Below are 14,361 nucleotides of genomic sequence, written 5' to 3' on the forward strand. Positions count from 1 at the left end.
TAGGCACTACCTTTCCCTAGAGGAGAATGTGAAGCTGCAGAAATAGTGAATGGCACATTTAGAAAACACCTAGTGCTGTAAACACATTGCATGTATTTATTCATACTGTCTGTACCCTTTTCTAATTTATTTTTTTGACATATTCCAGAAAGGTTAGAAAATGGAGGTAAAAGTCACCCCGTAATCCCTTCACTCTCACATAACAAAGCATTATCACTTACCAAAAGGACTGCTTTGCCCCTTCACTCTCTATGTAGTTTCAATGAAAGTGGAGGGCACCCTCAGCTCCTACAGGGACGTGTCCACATCGTGAGGTAACTCACGTTTCAATGTGGCTGCAAAAGGTGGGGTGCACCTCAGCAAAGGCCCCACCACATATCAGTGTGATGACTAGCTACAGATTATCATGTATTCTGAAAATACAGATCACCAAGAAAATATAGTGGCTTTTACAGTAAATGCATTGTTCAGCCTTGTATTCTCAGGAGTCAACATAGCAGAGAAACTAAAGAGCAGAGTGCTGACAGCTAGATAAAGTGCAAGGTATCGTCAAGAGGTAGGTAAATACAATGTCTGAGGTCTCAGTCCCAGAGACCCTGGCCCAGGAGGGGCAGGAGCCCCAGTTCATGGGCATCTTGCAGCCGGTCCCTCACCTGCCTGTGGCCCCAGTGGGCCTTACTTGTCCTTCCCTCAATGACCCACCTGCCGATGCCACTAAAAGCTAAGCCTGCTCAGAGACAGTGCACAACCAACTGGTCAGAGCCCAGCCATTGGGAGGGACTGTTTTTGAGCCCATTGTCAAGAAGGTGTTTCCATGATGGAGCTAGAGATGCTGTGGACACCGTGCAGCGTAAACACATGGATGGCCTGGATGGGGTGATACCAGCATCAACTCCACATGCTAAAGGCATATGTCAGTGTGCTCAGTATAGCTCTTGGCAACTGTTTATCTGCTTTTTCCTTTCCGGCAGTACTGCAGAAGAGGACATTAAAAAAGCCCGTGAACCTGACAAGTGAGTGAACATAAATAAGTCCTCATGGTCACTAAAACAAGAAAGGTTTCCAGTGAAGCCTCAGGAAGCTGCTTACTGGCAAAGACTTTCAGTAAAGTGTTCTTAAGAAGTTGGGGGAGAGAAAACCTTTTCATGGCAACTAACACTAAATTGTGACCTTAAGACAAACTCTTTCCCTACACAGCCCCTCTTCATCAGGGTTTCCAGTCATTTCTTTCCACTGGGCAGAAAAAAGGACGAAGTGGTCCCCAGGCGGTGTGGTGGCTGTCACCGAGAAGAGATGACCAGGACACAGGGCAAGCTGTGGCAGGAGAACAAGGAGGAACCTCCACCAGCCACCAGGCATACAGTTGGAGCCTTCCTCATGTCCTCTACTCCCCAGGTCGAGGGTAAATCAGAGGAGAAATGCTTAAGATAAAACAGTTGCATACTACAGAAAAGCAGCACCTCTATGACAGTGCTTTAAAGTGAGGGACCTGCAGGTGCCCCCACATCCCACTAACCTGCTCCACGTTCTGGGTCCAGAGATCCAACCAGCAGTCCATCTGCTATGAAAAAGGAAAACAACAAGAGCTATAAACAGGAGAAGTGACTTCAGCCTCCGTTCTGAGTGAACATGTAGAGGTCAGTCCTAAAATGGCTGTGGTTGAGTGATGGGAACAGCAGGGGTAGGAGATGTAACACAGTGAGGTATTTGCTTGTGATTGATGGCGTCATGTTGATGTGGCATGTCACTTTTCCTCATGTTGTGACTAATGTGTAGAGAGGATTTAGGGCTGTCATTGGTAGATTAGGTTCCATTAGGACGGTGGTCAAATTAGACCATGAAAATGACTGAATGAAGACAAACAGCTCTGAGTAGGGAACTGGCTGGTGGTGGGGCTAGTGTAGGTTAACTAGTCTCATCATGTTGCTACTAGAGGGAGGCTTACTGCACATTAAAAATTCCCAGTAAGAACAAGACAACCAGCTGATGTCACGTGCCTGCAGCATCAAAACATAGCAGGTTCCTGGGCTATCAAGTTACTTTTACAGCAATCCTAGGAGACAGGCCATACTCTACCCAATAGACCTGAAGAGCCAGGTCTGCCAGGTGAACTGCAGAAGGCCACATGGTGGTGAGTCCAAGCTCTGCAGCCCTAGAATGGGTGGAGGGGACATGTGACTGGCGGCTGCTCAAACTCTACAGACACCAGTTTTCAAACTGTCAGCTGCCCATCTAGCTGTTTGACTCTGCACTAGCAATTCCAGTAAGTGTTCCCTAGAGCACTCATCCCTAGAGCACTCATCACACAAAGGTCTTTTGACAGTGTGTTCCCGGGATGCAGGTCCCTGCTCACTTGGAGTTGCCTGTCTAAGCAAAGAGATAGAAACTAAACAGAGAACACAGAACAGAGCCACGAGGAGGAGGCAAGTACATTATGGTGAAACCCTGGGTCACAGGAGAAGATGTTAAACTGACCTTAAGATAGGAGAGACAGGGTTGTAGATGAGGGAACAGACATCAGCCACCTAACCTGGAAGCTTCCAAAGTTATAGAAGCTGCTGGAGAAACTTGTGATGCCAGTCTCCTTAGCCAAATTCCACCACTCAGAGACGAGACCCTCCTCAGGCCGAGCCACTTTCTCAGTGGACTTCAAGATGACACCCTAGGAAGTGTTAGCACAGCCCTGAGCAGGGACCCATCTACACAAGCCCCATGGGCAGAGTTCACCTGCCCACCCGCCACCTCATTCCCAGGCCCAGCATTTCCTGCCCATACCTCACTAAGAAAGTCACTGTCTGCATCACCATGAACACCTGGAGTCTGTCTCCATAGCAGTGGCAACTTCTATGTCACCTTAAAACAAAACTACACCAGTGAGCCCTTCATTCCCAGGAAAAGGCTGATAAGCACCAACTGTATACAGCTCAGTCTCTTGGCCCCATGAGAACTTAATGGCTGTAACCATTCAAGACTATTAAGACAAGGAAAACTAGCTAGTATTCAGTATTTTACAGCTTTACTAACAGTCCCACTATTTTCTCCTCAAAGCCCTCGGATAATGTCCCACTTTAAAAACAGAAAACAAAGCTTGGACCTCCCCCCACCCCCACCCCAGGGTGGCATCAGAGCTGGGCCTCCTTAAAGGGGCCATGGGAGTGGTCTCTGAGCACCACCACGGTGCTCTCTCTGCTACTGACTAAATAACAAAGCTCACATATGTTTAAAATACTGAGAAGTCTTTCAGTAGAAATGCTATACTTTTGAACAACTGACAACAACTTTGCTGCTAATAGCTAAAATTTTAAGTTATTTCAACATGATTCTTCCTTCACAATATGATTTTTCAAGACACTTAGGTGGCAGAGTTGTGCTCTTTCTTAAAATAATGCAGTTGACAGGCTCGACTTGCAGCATCCTATAACAGCCATTGGGTCCCAAAGCCAGTGAGAGGAGGTGGCAGCTTGTCCCTGTCACCCTCAGAGGCTGCAAGCAAAGCCCAAATGACAATGCAGAAGGTCCCAAATGGTAGGACCAGGGCTGGGTGGCCACTGGATGGTCATGTGATAAAAAGCCAGCAGCAGCTCTGTGTGGTGTGAAAAACTAGAATATGATACGTTGCTTAAATCTAAAACTAAATTGAGCACAATTTGATCATTTCATATCATACATCTATAAATTACATATAGTCTAATCATTACATTATCATTGTCATGTCTCATAGTCGCAATTATGAACAACCCTCTTGGAATTACACAACAGTGGGCAATGAGGAGAATCGTGTCTCACTGCAGTTTAAAGCTGCCTAGGTGTTGACTGGCTGACCCTGGGTCCAAGAGTTGGTGTCGCAAATGACAACCCCAGTCAGAAACACTTTTACATGAGGCAGCAAATCACACTAGAAAAGGAAGGGCTGCCATTTCCTCAGCAGCTCATGATTTAAGCCGTTACTACCTCATGTGAATTAAGCTAAAACTATTTCTCTGCCAAAAAGAAAAAAAAAAAATAGCCAGAGCAAGTTCTCACTGTTTAAACACTGGACAATTTTGCACATTTTTAAAATAGCTATTACAGAGCTGAAAAATTGCCTTAGCCAATGTATGTCTTCAAAGTCTATTAAAGAGTGCCCTGCTGGCTGGTTTTTTGGTGTTCAGTCAAATATCAATTGAGGAATGACCATAAAAACCAAAAAGTGGATAAATAGCTCAAAGTAAACTGGGGGTGGGGTGGGGGAGAGAGGACAGAAACTGTTACCTCACCTATTATGACAGCCAGAAGCGACTGGGAATTGTGGAACAGATCTATGAGTGAGAACCAAAGGCTCGGTTTGGAGCCCAAGGCAGCAGAGTCACCAGCATGTCATGGTGAGGCTATCATAGGACAGAAGGGGGAGGGGGCCAGAGCAGCAGCTTGGAGGACCAGAGCCAGGAAATAGGATGGAGGTGTAAGGTCTCCAGGCCAGTGGGGATGGCATAAGAGCCACTGAGTCCACACTCCCCAGTGAGGCCCATGGTGAGGAAGGGCCAGGGCAGAAATCCAACTGCCTGGGGCCTAGGCCTGAGAAGAGGGACCTGGCACTGCTCCCAGCCTCCTTCCAAAGCACCTGTACCCCAGTGACAGGCGGGAAGGCACTGCAGGCCCAGTGCCTAGTTCTTGAGGAAAGTTAACATCACTCTCTAGAGTAGGCCTCTGTCTTCCAAAAGGACATTGTTCTAAGAGATGATCATCTTTTTAAAAAAATAAGTAACAGCAGGTTAAAACATATTATCACTAGTATGTTCATATTTTTCAACTGGATAGCAAGGGGTAAAAACTTGCATAAGGACCCAACTCATGAAATAAGGAAAGTAAAACCACAAACAGACCAGGGACGCACTGTGACCCTTGGGTGGACTCAGCACAGGAAGGCAGTTCAAATATGCAAAAGACACATCTTGAAAACTGAGGTTAAAATTGTTCAGTTATGAAAAAGTCTACGTGTGTCCGTTGAATTTCAAAATGATATTTGAAAGGTCAGGAAAGGTGCCCTTAGCTCTGAGTGACTAAAACTATCATAGGCAGATACCAATAATCATGCAAACCAATCAAGAAAGAGTTATAACCAATATGTTTATTGTTTTTAAAACCTCAACATCAAGAAGGAACCCAACTTTCTCCAAAGCCCATTCCTTTCCTTAAAAAAATAATAAAATACAGTAGGAGCACGGACACCTCCCTTCACACAGGAAAGCTGTGTTTTTACAAAGATCAAAAATCAAATCCACATTCTCCATTAACTTGTGAAAATAACAAATTTGCTTTGGTAAGTTCTTTCAAAAACAGATATTTTTCTCCCAAAGCACACCAATAAATATTTATATTAACCACAAACATAGTTATTTTAATTTAATCAGCTACAACAGAAGAAAAATCATTTTCACACTAGTCTTTGTAGATAAAAATCCAATTTACAGTCATGTTCCAATCCCAGGCAGGCTTTGTTTCAAATTTTGAGAAATGATACCACAAAGAACGACTCTGCCCGCTATGCTATGTCACATTTACATAAATGAGGTGAGCTGCAGGCACTTAGCAATCCAGCATATATGCATGACAGAGGCAGCAGGACCCCCAAAGCACAGGCCGATAGTCCCATCTCCCAGCACATAAATGTAACTTAAGTCTCAAATACAATGTTTACATTCCTGCACTGGGCAAGATAGCCTTAACTCAAGACAAGTGTCATCTGACCCCTGCTGCAGAGTATTTGCATAAATCCTGGCAAGGGCATGTGTGTACCAGCCAGCAAAGCACTTCTCAAGGAAGACAGCTACAGCTGTTTACCTGAGGAAATGTAGGATTTGTTTACTTAGCTGTTATACCAAACATCATAAACTTTACTCTGCACTATGGAAGAAAACCCCCACAATTTCAAGGTTCTAATGCAAACTGGAATTTTTATTTGAACACCATTTAAAGCATGTCCTCCTTTCAAGGCTTGAAGAGTAAACTTATTGTTCTATGAAAAAAAAAAAGATAGATGATTGGTGACAGATGGGCGGATGTATAGATGAATGAATGCAGACACATGATAGATGAATATAAATAATTGATAGGTATAAGCAATTGATAGATACAGATATTGATGGTAGATTTAGACAGACAGATCAAGTACACTTATTCCATTAAAACAGGCACTCTGACACACTGACTACGTAAGCTCTGTCGTAATGCACATGCAGTCATTCCATAGGAACGTTAGATGCATGAAACAGCACACAAGTGCACACCCACAGCCCAGGGACAGGGTCTTTGTTTTGTTTGTTTTTTACAGGAGGTTTAACTGGTGGTTTTTGTTTTGTGTTTAACCTAAACAAAGAAAAATACACCTTTTCTTTCAAACCACTTTTACCTAAGATAGCTATCTGTACCACCTGCCAATAAACCTTCCTGCCAGGGACATGTGATGGGTGCACCTGGTACTGTGTAGGATCATGTTGTCAGGACAGTAAGCAGAGAGACGGAAAAAGAGAGAGGTGTTCTCAAATTAGCTGCAAGTCATTCTTGTGGGGAAATATAACTTCTTACAGATCTAACATCAGTCACAATAAGTATCTCAGTTTGAAAAACCAAACACATGGGTATAATAGAAAAGAGGCACTTCATTATTTTATGTACAATTTTAACTCTATAATGAACAAGATGATGTTTTCCAAACAAAATTAAGATTATCAAGTAACTGAAATTTATCCACATTTCTTTAATCTGTAAATAAGAAAAAGATAATGTTTTTCAGAGAAAATAAAGATTTAAAAGTTCAGGAGAAGCAAAAATAAAATCACAAAAAAAGAACCACTGTTACCATCCAATGAGCACACAAGAGACTATACCTCCCTCAGCAAGAGGTCACCATGCATTGTAAGACACTGACATTTTATGCTCAAATACAACCTTTGCCTTTCCAGTATTTAATTTGTTTACATATTTCATTTAATAAGAAAAACTTTTGATTTGCCAAGTTAAACAAAATTTAACATAACCTTTGGAATAGTCATCTTACCTCCTGGACTGTAATTTTCTAGCAAAAGAAGAGAACTGCACAACTGCTACATTCTCGTGTGACACGGATGGTACACGCATTACATGCAAGAAAAAGGTACAGAAGTTCTGAAGCAGAGAACTACAACGGAAGATGGTGTGAAAATAGTTTTGTGGCAAACCACAAGTCATTACTGCTATCTTAAGGGACAGCATCAAACATTCACATCTCCGGGTTCTGCAAAACATGGGCTCTAGTGTGTGGACATTTCTACAATAAGGCAACCAAACATACAATCCCTGCACGTGTCCACCAAGGAATCACAGTGTGTGTGTGAGCTCCTCATTTGACAATGAAAATAGAGGTCCAAATAGGAAAAACAGGCAAAAAGTAGATTCTCTCCTCTTTAATATGGGAAGGACTCAACAACTTGAGGCTATACTAATAAAAAGCCACCGTGACTCAGTACACTCCTGAAGCTCCATGAGAGGCCCATGGCTTCTCCTCACTCTGCCTCCTCCGGGCTGTCCGTCAGGTGGCCTTTGCTTTGCCTCCGCAGGCTGACTAGCTTCCCCGCCGAGCGGAGGCTCCACCTGGAGCTGCCTGCTGAGCTGGTCAGGCTGATGTACTTGGTTGAGCCCTTGGCCTCACCCTCCCAGCCCGGCCAGGTTGGGTGGCCATCCACAGCATCCTCAGAACCAGGCGATACGTCTTCAAGAGCAAGCTTTGGGGGTTCCCAGCCTTCAATTTCATCTGGTTTCTTAGACTGCATATTCTGTTTTAAAACCAAATTGTCCCAAAATCCAGACTTCTTCTCTGTCTTCGACTCTTCTTTTAATCGTAAAGTAGTTCTGAAGGAGATGAAAGAGTTAGGTGTTGGTGACCCAGTGGTCTTAGGGCCTCAAGCTGTGTCAATCTTACAAAGTTCTTTTTTTAAAAAGTTTAAGTTGTTGAGAAAGTTAACACAAATCTTTAGGTAAAGTTTTAAATATTAAAATTAATAAGGAAAAATTAGTCACTTCACATTGTTAATGAAGTGTGTAAATGCCATATTTCAGCACAGCACTTGTCAATGTGTAAGCAAAGAACTAGTTCTCAGACAAGAAAAGCAGGAGTGTTACAACAAAAGAGAACTTTCCAAGGCAATATGAAAGTAGCACTCAAGCATTTAAGCAAATCAGATCTAGAACATCCTGGATCCAGATTAAGGAATAGGAAGGGAAAACTATTTCACTTATCAAAATAGGGTTATTCACACAGCAAGCTAGTCTCAAGCATTTAGTAGTTAATTCACCCAAGAAAAATAAGAATTCAGAACGCCATCTACCGTAAAAAGGAAAAGGTGGCAATATCTACCCAAGAAAGATCCTGGTGAACAAAGGCTGAGGCTGGTGCAGGCAGGGCCTCTCCACGTGACTGCCGCGAGCATGGCCCAGGTGTGTTTTCCGAACACCAGCACCCAGGCCTTCCCAAGACGCTGCTGTATTAACAGTCCACCTGACAGCCAGGAGGAACAGTTTACTCTGTCCTCTGCAGATGAAGAGTGCAGGGGCTGTCCTGGCTCGGCCAGAGCAGGGAGGGCGCCTGTGTTACCCTCTGCACAGAGTACACAAGCAGACCAAGGCCACGGTCCTCAAACGAGACCAAGTTCTTGCAGGCTCACCAAGGTTCACCTTTCTAGTCAAACAGCTCTTCACAGTCCTAAGTAAATATGCCGTTGGTAATCCCATCAGGTAGCCACTGAATTTATATTTTCAACTTAAGTACACTTTTTAATCTTCTGAAATGTTTGTAATAAAAGAGCAGCAATAGCAGTTTAAATTTACTCAATTTTCTATTACCTTTTAAAGTTTAACAATAAAGCCTTTGCACTTTTAACCGTTTTTATTTTCTGAAACATCTAAAAATCTTAAGGATGGCTATGGCTGCTTTAAGGTTAATAAGTTCGATTTATATACCAAGTTTTTTTTCACTTTTCCATAACATCTCAAAATGCTTATTTATAGTGGCCCTCATGACCTTTTGCCCAAAGTAAAGTTTATTCTCTTTCTTTTGTCTCCAGATCATAAAAAATATCGCATATTTCTATTTCTAATTACTCTCTAGGAGCACATCCCAAAGCCCATGACCACCTGCCACTCAGCAGGAACAGACAGATGGTCAGAGTGAGGGAGGGATGGACGGACAGAGAGAGGGAAGGAAAGGGATTCACCAGGCACCACAGCGGTCTTCAGCTAAACTGAATGTACACCCTGAGCCTTTATCTCCACCTTTCTCAGCGGCTTCCTGCCTCCACTGACATGATTACTGCTTCACACACTGGTGACTTACCCCTTGGACCTGGGAGATTTACACCTTTCCAGGAGATGCTGCTCGTCATCTTTATTAAACAGAGAAGTCACTTCTTTCCAGCCTCGGAAACTTGTTCCCTGAACCTGATAAAAATGTAAGAAAAGCGTCAAATCTGATGTCACGAACCGACAGAGCTCAGTTTTCTATTCCAAGAACCATGGAGCTGAAATTTAGGAAGGCAAGTTGGCAGAGCTTACTTACCTTTCTATATCTGCACAGACAGCAAGTACTCTCCTGTCAGCCACTATGATCTCAGAGCTTTTGATATTACAGCTTATCAGGGCTGCTGAGTAACTCGGTAACCAACTAGTCAATAATCACATTTTACCTAAAAGAGGTTGTGATGATGGTGCTTATAACCAGATGACACTTCCCATACAAGAAAAACTCAGATCTCCTTAGGCTCAGGAGGCCACCCTAGAGAAGGTTGTTCTTATCAGATGTCGCCTGGAGCCACATAGCCATGGCCTGTGGCCTGTAGCATCTTCATGGGGATGGGAACCCTTGCCCCAACTCTACAAGCATAGGCTTTTGAGAATAATGTATTTTATTGATTTCAAATGATTTCATATGATTTTTTTCATTTCTGAAATACAGGCATCTTATATGCAATTAATTATAAGATATCTGTATTTCAGCAATGAAAAAGTCATTTAAAATCCAAAAGAAAGAAATGGAAAAGAGACTAACATATTTTGAAAATCCGGCCTGTGTCAAGGGCCCTTCACATCTGCTGATTGACATGCCCCAGTGTCCATCATCACATTGCTAGGGGAGAAGGGTCTCATTGGACAGACCTAGCTTCAAAATATTTTGAATTGTTAAAAATAGAATACAAAAGTAAAGCAATCCTGAAAACTGAACTGAGGCTACAAGATAGCACCGGTATGGGACAACCAAGAACAAATTCAATTCCGCTATCCCATCGAGAGGCACCCAGTGACTGAGGTAAAAATGAACCCAGCATCCAGAAGGGACCAGATGCAAAGAGGTCCTCGAAAGCTAACTAGAGAACTCCAGAGTCTCACTTTTTACTTTCCACAGGGCAGACTCAAGGAATCCCACTCCAGGCAGAAGTCTGCATCCTAAGACTAAAGACTAGTCTTCCAACAGCTCTGCCTGGAGAGACCTGAGTGTTTATAAATCAGGTACTGGGGCCAGGGTAAAACTGAGGTACCCCTCAAAATAAATCATCATGCCAAAAAAAAAAAAAAGGCATGTGATATCACTTTATACCACACACTATATAAAAACCTACCACACAGGCTCATTCTGTGTGACATGAGTCCTTTTTTTTTTTTTTTTTTGAGTTGGAGTCCCACTTTGTCACCCAGACTGGAGTGCAGTGGCCACTCCCGGCCACCGCAGCCGCGACCTGCTGGACTCCGGTGATCCTTCCGCCTCAGCCTTCCAAGTAACTGGAATTACAGGCATGCGCTACCACACCCGGCTGATTTTTGATTTATTGTAGAGATGAGGTCTCATCAAGTTGCCCAGGCAGGTCTCGAACCTGCGGGCTCAGGCAATCCACTCACCTCGGCCTCCCAAAGACATGGGATTACAGGCTGAGCCACCAAGCCCAGCCAACATGAGTTCTTTCAAGGTGTAAGAATTTATCAAAGATCATTAAATGTATACATTTCATTAGATTTAAGTAGCCAGGAGGAAGGGGTTCCCTGATCTGTGGCCCACGTTTTTTTCTGGAATTTACTTTTCCGGCCCTAGAGCTCTCTCCTGCACAGCAAAGGATCAGTTCCTGGCCCTGAGAAGCATTTCTAGAGAGCAGCCAATTCTGAGACTGCAAGCCACATATAGGCTCTAAATGCCTGAGTTTAATAGGACAACTATGACTCAGACTCCTCATGCTTCCCATGAACCTGCAACTGAGTAAGTTGCAGGTCAGGGCCATCTCTGAATATAAAGGAGTAAGGGACATCTCAGCTAGGGATGGCAAGTGGCCCACATCCTGACCCCCTACCCTGGTGAAATCTGGGTGCATTGATCCATTCACTCAACAAACATCATCAAACACAGCAGACAAAAACTTGCTCAAACTCAAAAAGTACTGCCACAGCCACCCTCCTGTGGGCAGAGGGTTAAGGATAGGCCACAGACCCAGAGGCAATACTCTGACTTAACATGATACACTGGCAAATAAAAACACTAGCAGAGCCGGGCTCAGGGGCTCAGCCTGTAATCCTGCGCCTTGGGAGGCTGAGGTGAGTGGACTGCCTGAGCCCATGGGTTCAAGACTCACCTGGGCAACTTGGCAAGCCCTCATCTCTACAATAAATCAAAAAAAAATTAGCTGGGCGTGGCAGCGCATGCCTGTAGTTCCGGCTACTTTGAAGGCTGAGGCGGAAGGATCACTGGAGCCCAGCAGGTCAAGCCTGCGATGGCCGGGAGCGGCCACTGCACTCCAGTCTGCACTCCAGTGAAACTCCAACTCAAAAAAAAAAAAACACTAACAGAAGCTTCTTAAAATAGGACTTCCAAAACCTCAATGCAAGCCACACTGCCCTCTCCTAAGAACACGCATGACCTCTGCTTCCTTCCCAGGGCCACCTGGTGGCTCACAACCCCTCCCTTCACCATCTTCCCAATAACTGAGATACAGAAATGACCTGTGCTCTGGGCAGGGCAGGACATGCAGAGGGACAGCACTCTTCCTCCTCAATTTACCACCGCCTCGGTGAAGCATCAGACCCCACTAGAACCTGAGACTAACGAGCCTCACAGCCAAGCGTCCAGCTGCCCACTGGACAATTCTGCCCACAGGACGACATCACCACAGCAACCATCACCATGGCGACCATCACCAGGGAAGGCAGCCTTCTTCCTGCCCAACTCGACCCATTCCAGCCAATGGCTCAGAACTTGTAGGCGACTCCACCCCTTGGATGCCACTGTGCTTGCAGTGTGAACCTACACTTCTGGTGCAACTTCCATCGACCACAGTGGAGTCCCTACAGCACCTAGGAGCCGAGGCCCCACCCCACCACAGGCCTTGGCCCAGGCCCTGCTCTCACATGTGCCTCCAAGAAAGAAACTGGAAGAGAGCAAATGAGGAAATCTCTTCTGCCCACAAAGCAATTAGAAGAGGCTGGAGCCTGTGACTGACTGGCAGGCAGACGTGTGGGAGGCACAGGCAGGCGCATGGGAGACTAGTGCACAACAAGAACTGGGTGCAGCCAGTGGCACAGCAGGATTTTAGGAGCATCTCTGGAGACCCCAACCCAAACTGGGCAATGTCCCACTGGGACCTGTGGTAATTACAGCTGGACCTAACAAATCCTAAGGAATCTACCAAACCAGACACCTGAGTTCACACCAAAAGGCTCCCATCTCTCTCTCAGCATCTCCCTGAGAGGGATAAGAGGGAACATCCCACCTGTGCACTCTCTCCTACAGCCAGTAAGGCCACTCTCATGGAGAGCTCCAGAGGGCCCAGGGAGGACACAGACATTGTCCTGAGGTGAACAGAGCAAGGCTGTGTCAACACAGCGATCCTGTGAGTGTGAGACATGAAGAAAGTGCCCCCTTTTCTGAGGGCAGAGCCCCTGTCCTGCCCACTCTTGGGATGGTGTGAAACCCAAGTAAGCAACGACAAAACCTAGGGAGAAACAGACAGCCCAGAACATGAAGACAGAGAAATGTGTTGCAAAACTGAGCACTAACCATGAAGTGAGCTACAGAAATGAGAAAGTAAGTTTCTATACATTTTCTTCATTTAGCTATAGTCCAGTTGAAAAATATCTTCATGCTATGTGAAGAAAATCTATGAAATACTGAAAAGGAAATGACTACTGCCCATAATGCACCCCAGTATGTCCAGTGGAGGTTGAGTGGCGTGTCTTCCACAAGGCATGCAGATTCTGAGCCTGTGGTGGTGGTATCTTATGCATGGGGGCTCGGTCCCATCTATGAGCCCCACCAGTCCATGCCCAAGGTCCCATCTTTGAGCACAGGCCCGACACCCTGGACAGTTTTGTTTAGAACAACCAAACCTGCCAAACTTCACCTCTTTGGGTCAGAAAACAGACATCTGACCATCAGTAACCCTCTGAAATGCCATCTTTCAGACATAACCTAAGGTTTGAAATCTTAAAATTTTGAAGAAAATGACCCAAAATTACACACCAAGATATAATGTCATTTACATTTTCTCTTTTTCCTCAAATATAAAACTCTAGCTCTATCTGCCTAATCACCCATCTAAAGCAGATGTAAATCTCTCCTTTTACCATGGGAGGGTCTGTTTATGGTGTCCCTGCCCCGTGAGAAAGCCCCGGGGCTGCTCTGGACAATTCTGGGTCCCAATGATCAGAGCAAGATGAAACAGTGATCCCTGAGACTCACGGTTCCATAAAATGGACAAGGAAATATTATACCAAATTATCTTTGAGGAAAAAAGAACTAGTGAGAGGCCGATCAATAAGAATCTGAACAGTATGCTCTAGTCAGCTCAGGGCATGCCACATACCTCGTGCACCAGTGCAGTCCAGACCCCTTCAGTAACTTCAGTATTGTAATAAAAGTAATTGCTTTTATTTAAAATGCATATGCTTTTTTAAAGTATTTAAATCCATAGATCAGAGAAGAAAAAGAAAAAGTCTTTGCCAGCGAGGCATCCCAACTTCTCATCAGGAACGTACCAAATCACACCACATGACGGCATTGGGCTCAGCTCCACGGTGCATGCAGTACATGGGACCAGCCACAGGCACTGTCATCCCTGCAGCCATGGCACATGTGCATGGCACCCCATGCGATGAGAGAGGGGAATGTGGGTGGTGCTGCCTGGACCGAGGTCCAGAGCCCTACCACAGGCCCTCCTCACTCCCAAACCGCTTCGCACAAAAAGAGCTCAGGGCTAGCATTCAGTTTAGACACTCAGCTTTTTAGGGATAATGTGGTGAGGGAGGGCTCTGAGGAGAGGGTGCACATAGCTCCCCACCTCCTATCGTCCTGAAGAGTGAGGAAATGGCTGTGAC

General features: G+C 44.9%; 1 protein-coding gene across 1 annotated transcript; it reads right to left on the bottom strand.

Moving 5' to 3' along the window:
• Positions 1 to 6,716: 6,716 nt before the first annotated feature.
• Positions 6,717 to 14,112, bottom strand: TDRP (testis development related protein). The gene is made up of 4 exons (XM_008061921.1): positions 14,023 to 14,112; positions 12,759 to 12,980; positions 9,347 to 9,450; positions 6,717 to 7,866 (listed from the first exon to the last, which is right to left on the bottom strand). Exons 1-4 carry the CDS (start codon positions 14,110 to 14,112, stop codon positions 7,521 to 7,523), a joined length of 762 nt encoding a protein of 253 aa, XP_008060112.1. The 3' UTR covers positions 6,717 to 7,520.
• Between the last annotated feature and the right edge of the window lie 249 nt (positions 14,113 to 14,361).

The sequence above is a fragment of the Carlito syrichta genome, unplaced genomic scaffold (genome assembly GCF_000164805.1).
Source record: "Carlito syrichta isolate Samal-C Ts95f unplaced genomic scaffold, Tarsius_syrichta-2.0.1 Scaffold305639, whole genome shotgun sequence".
In the NCBI taxonomy this organism is placed as follows: domain Eukaryota; kingdom Metazoa; phylum Chordata; class Mammalia; order Primates; family Tarsiidae; genus Carlito; species Carlito syrichta.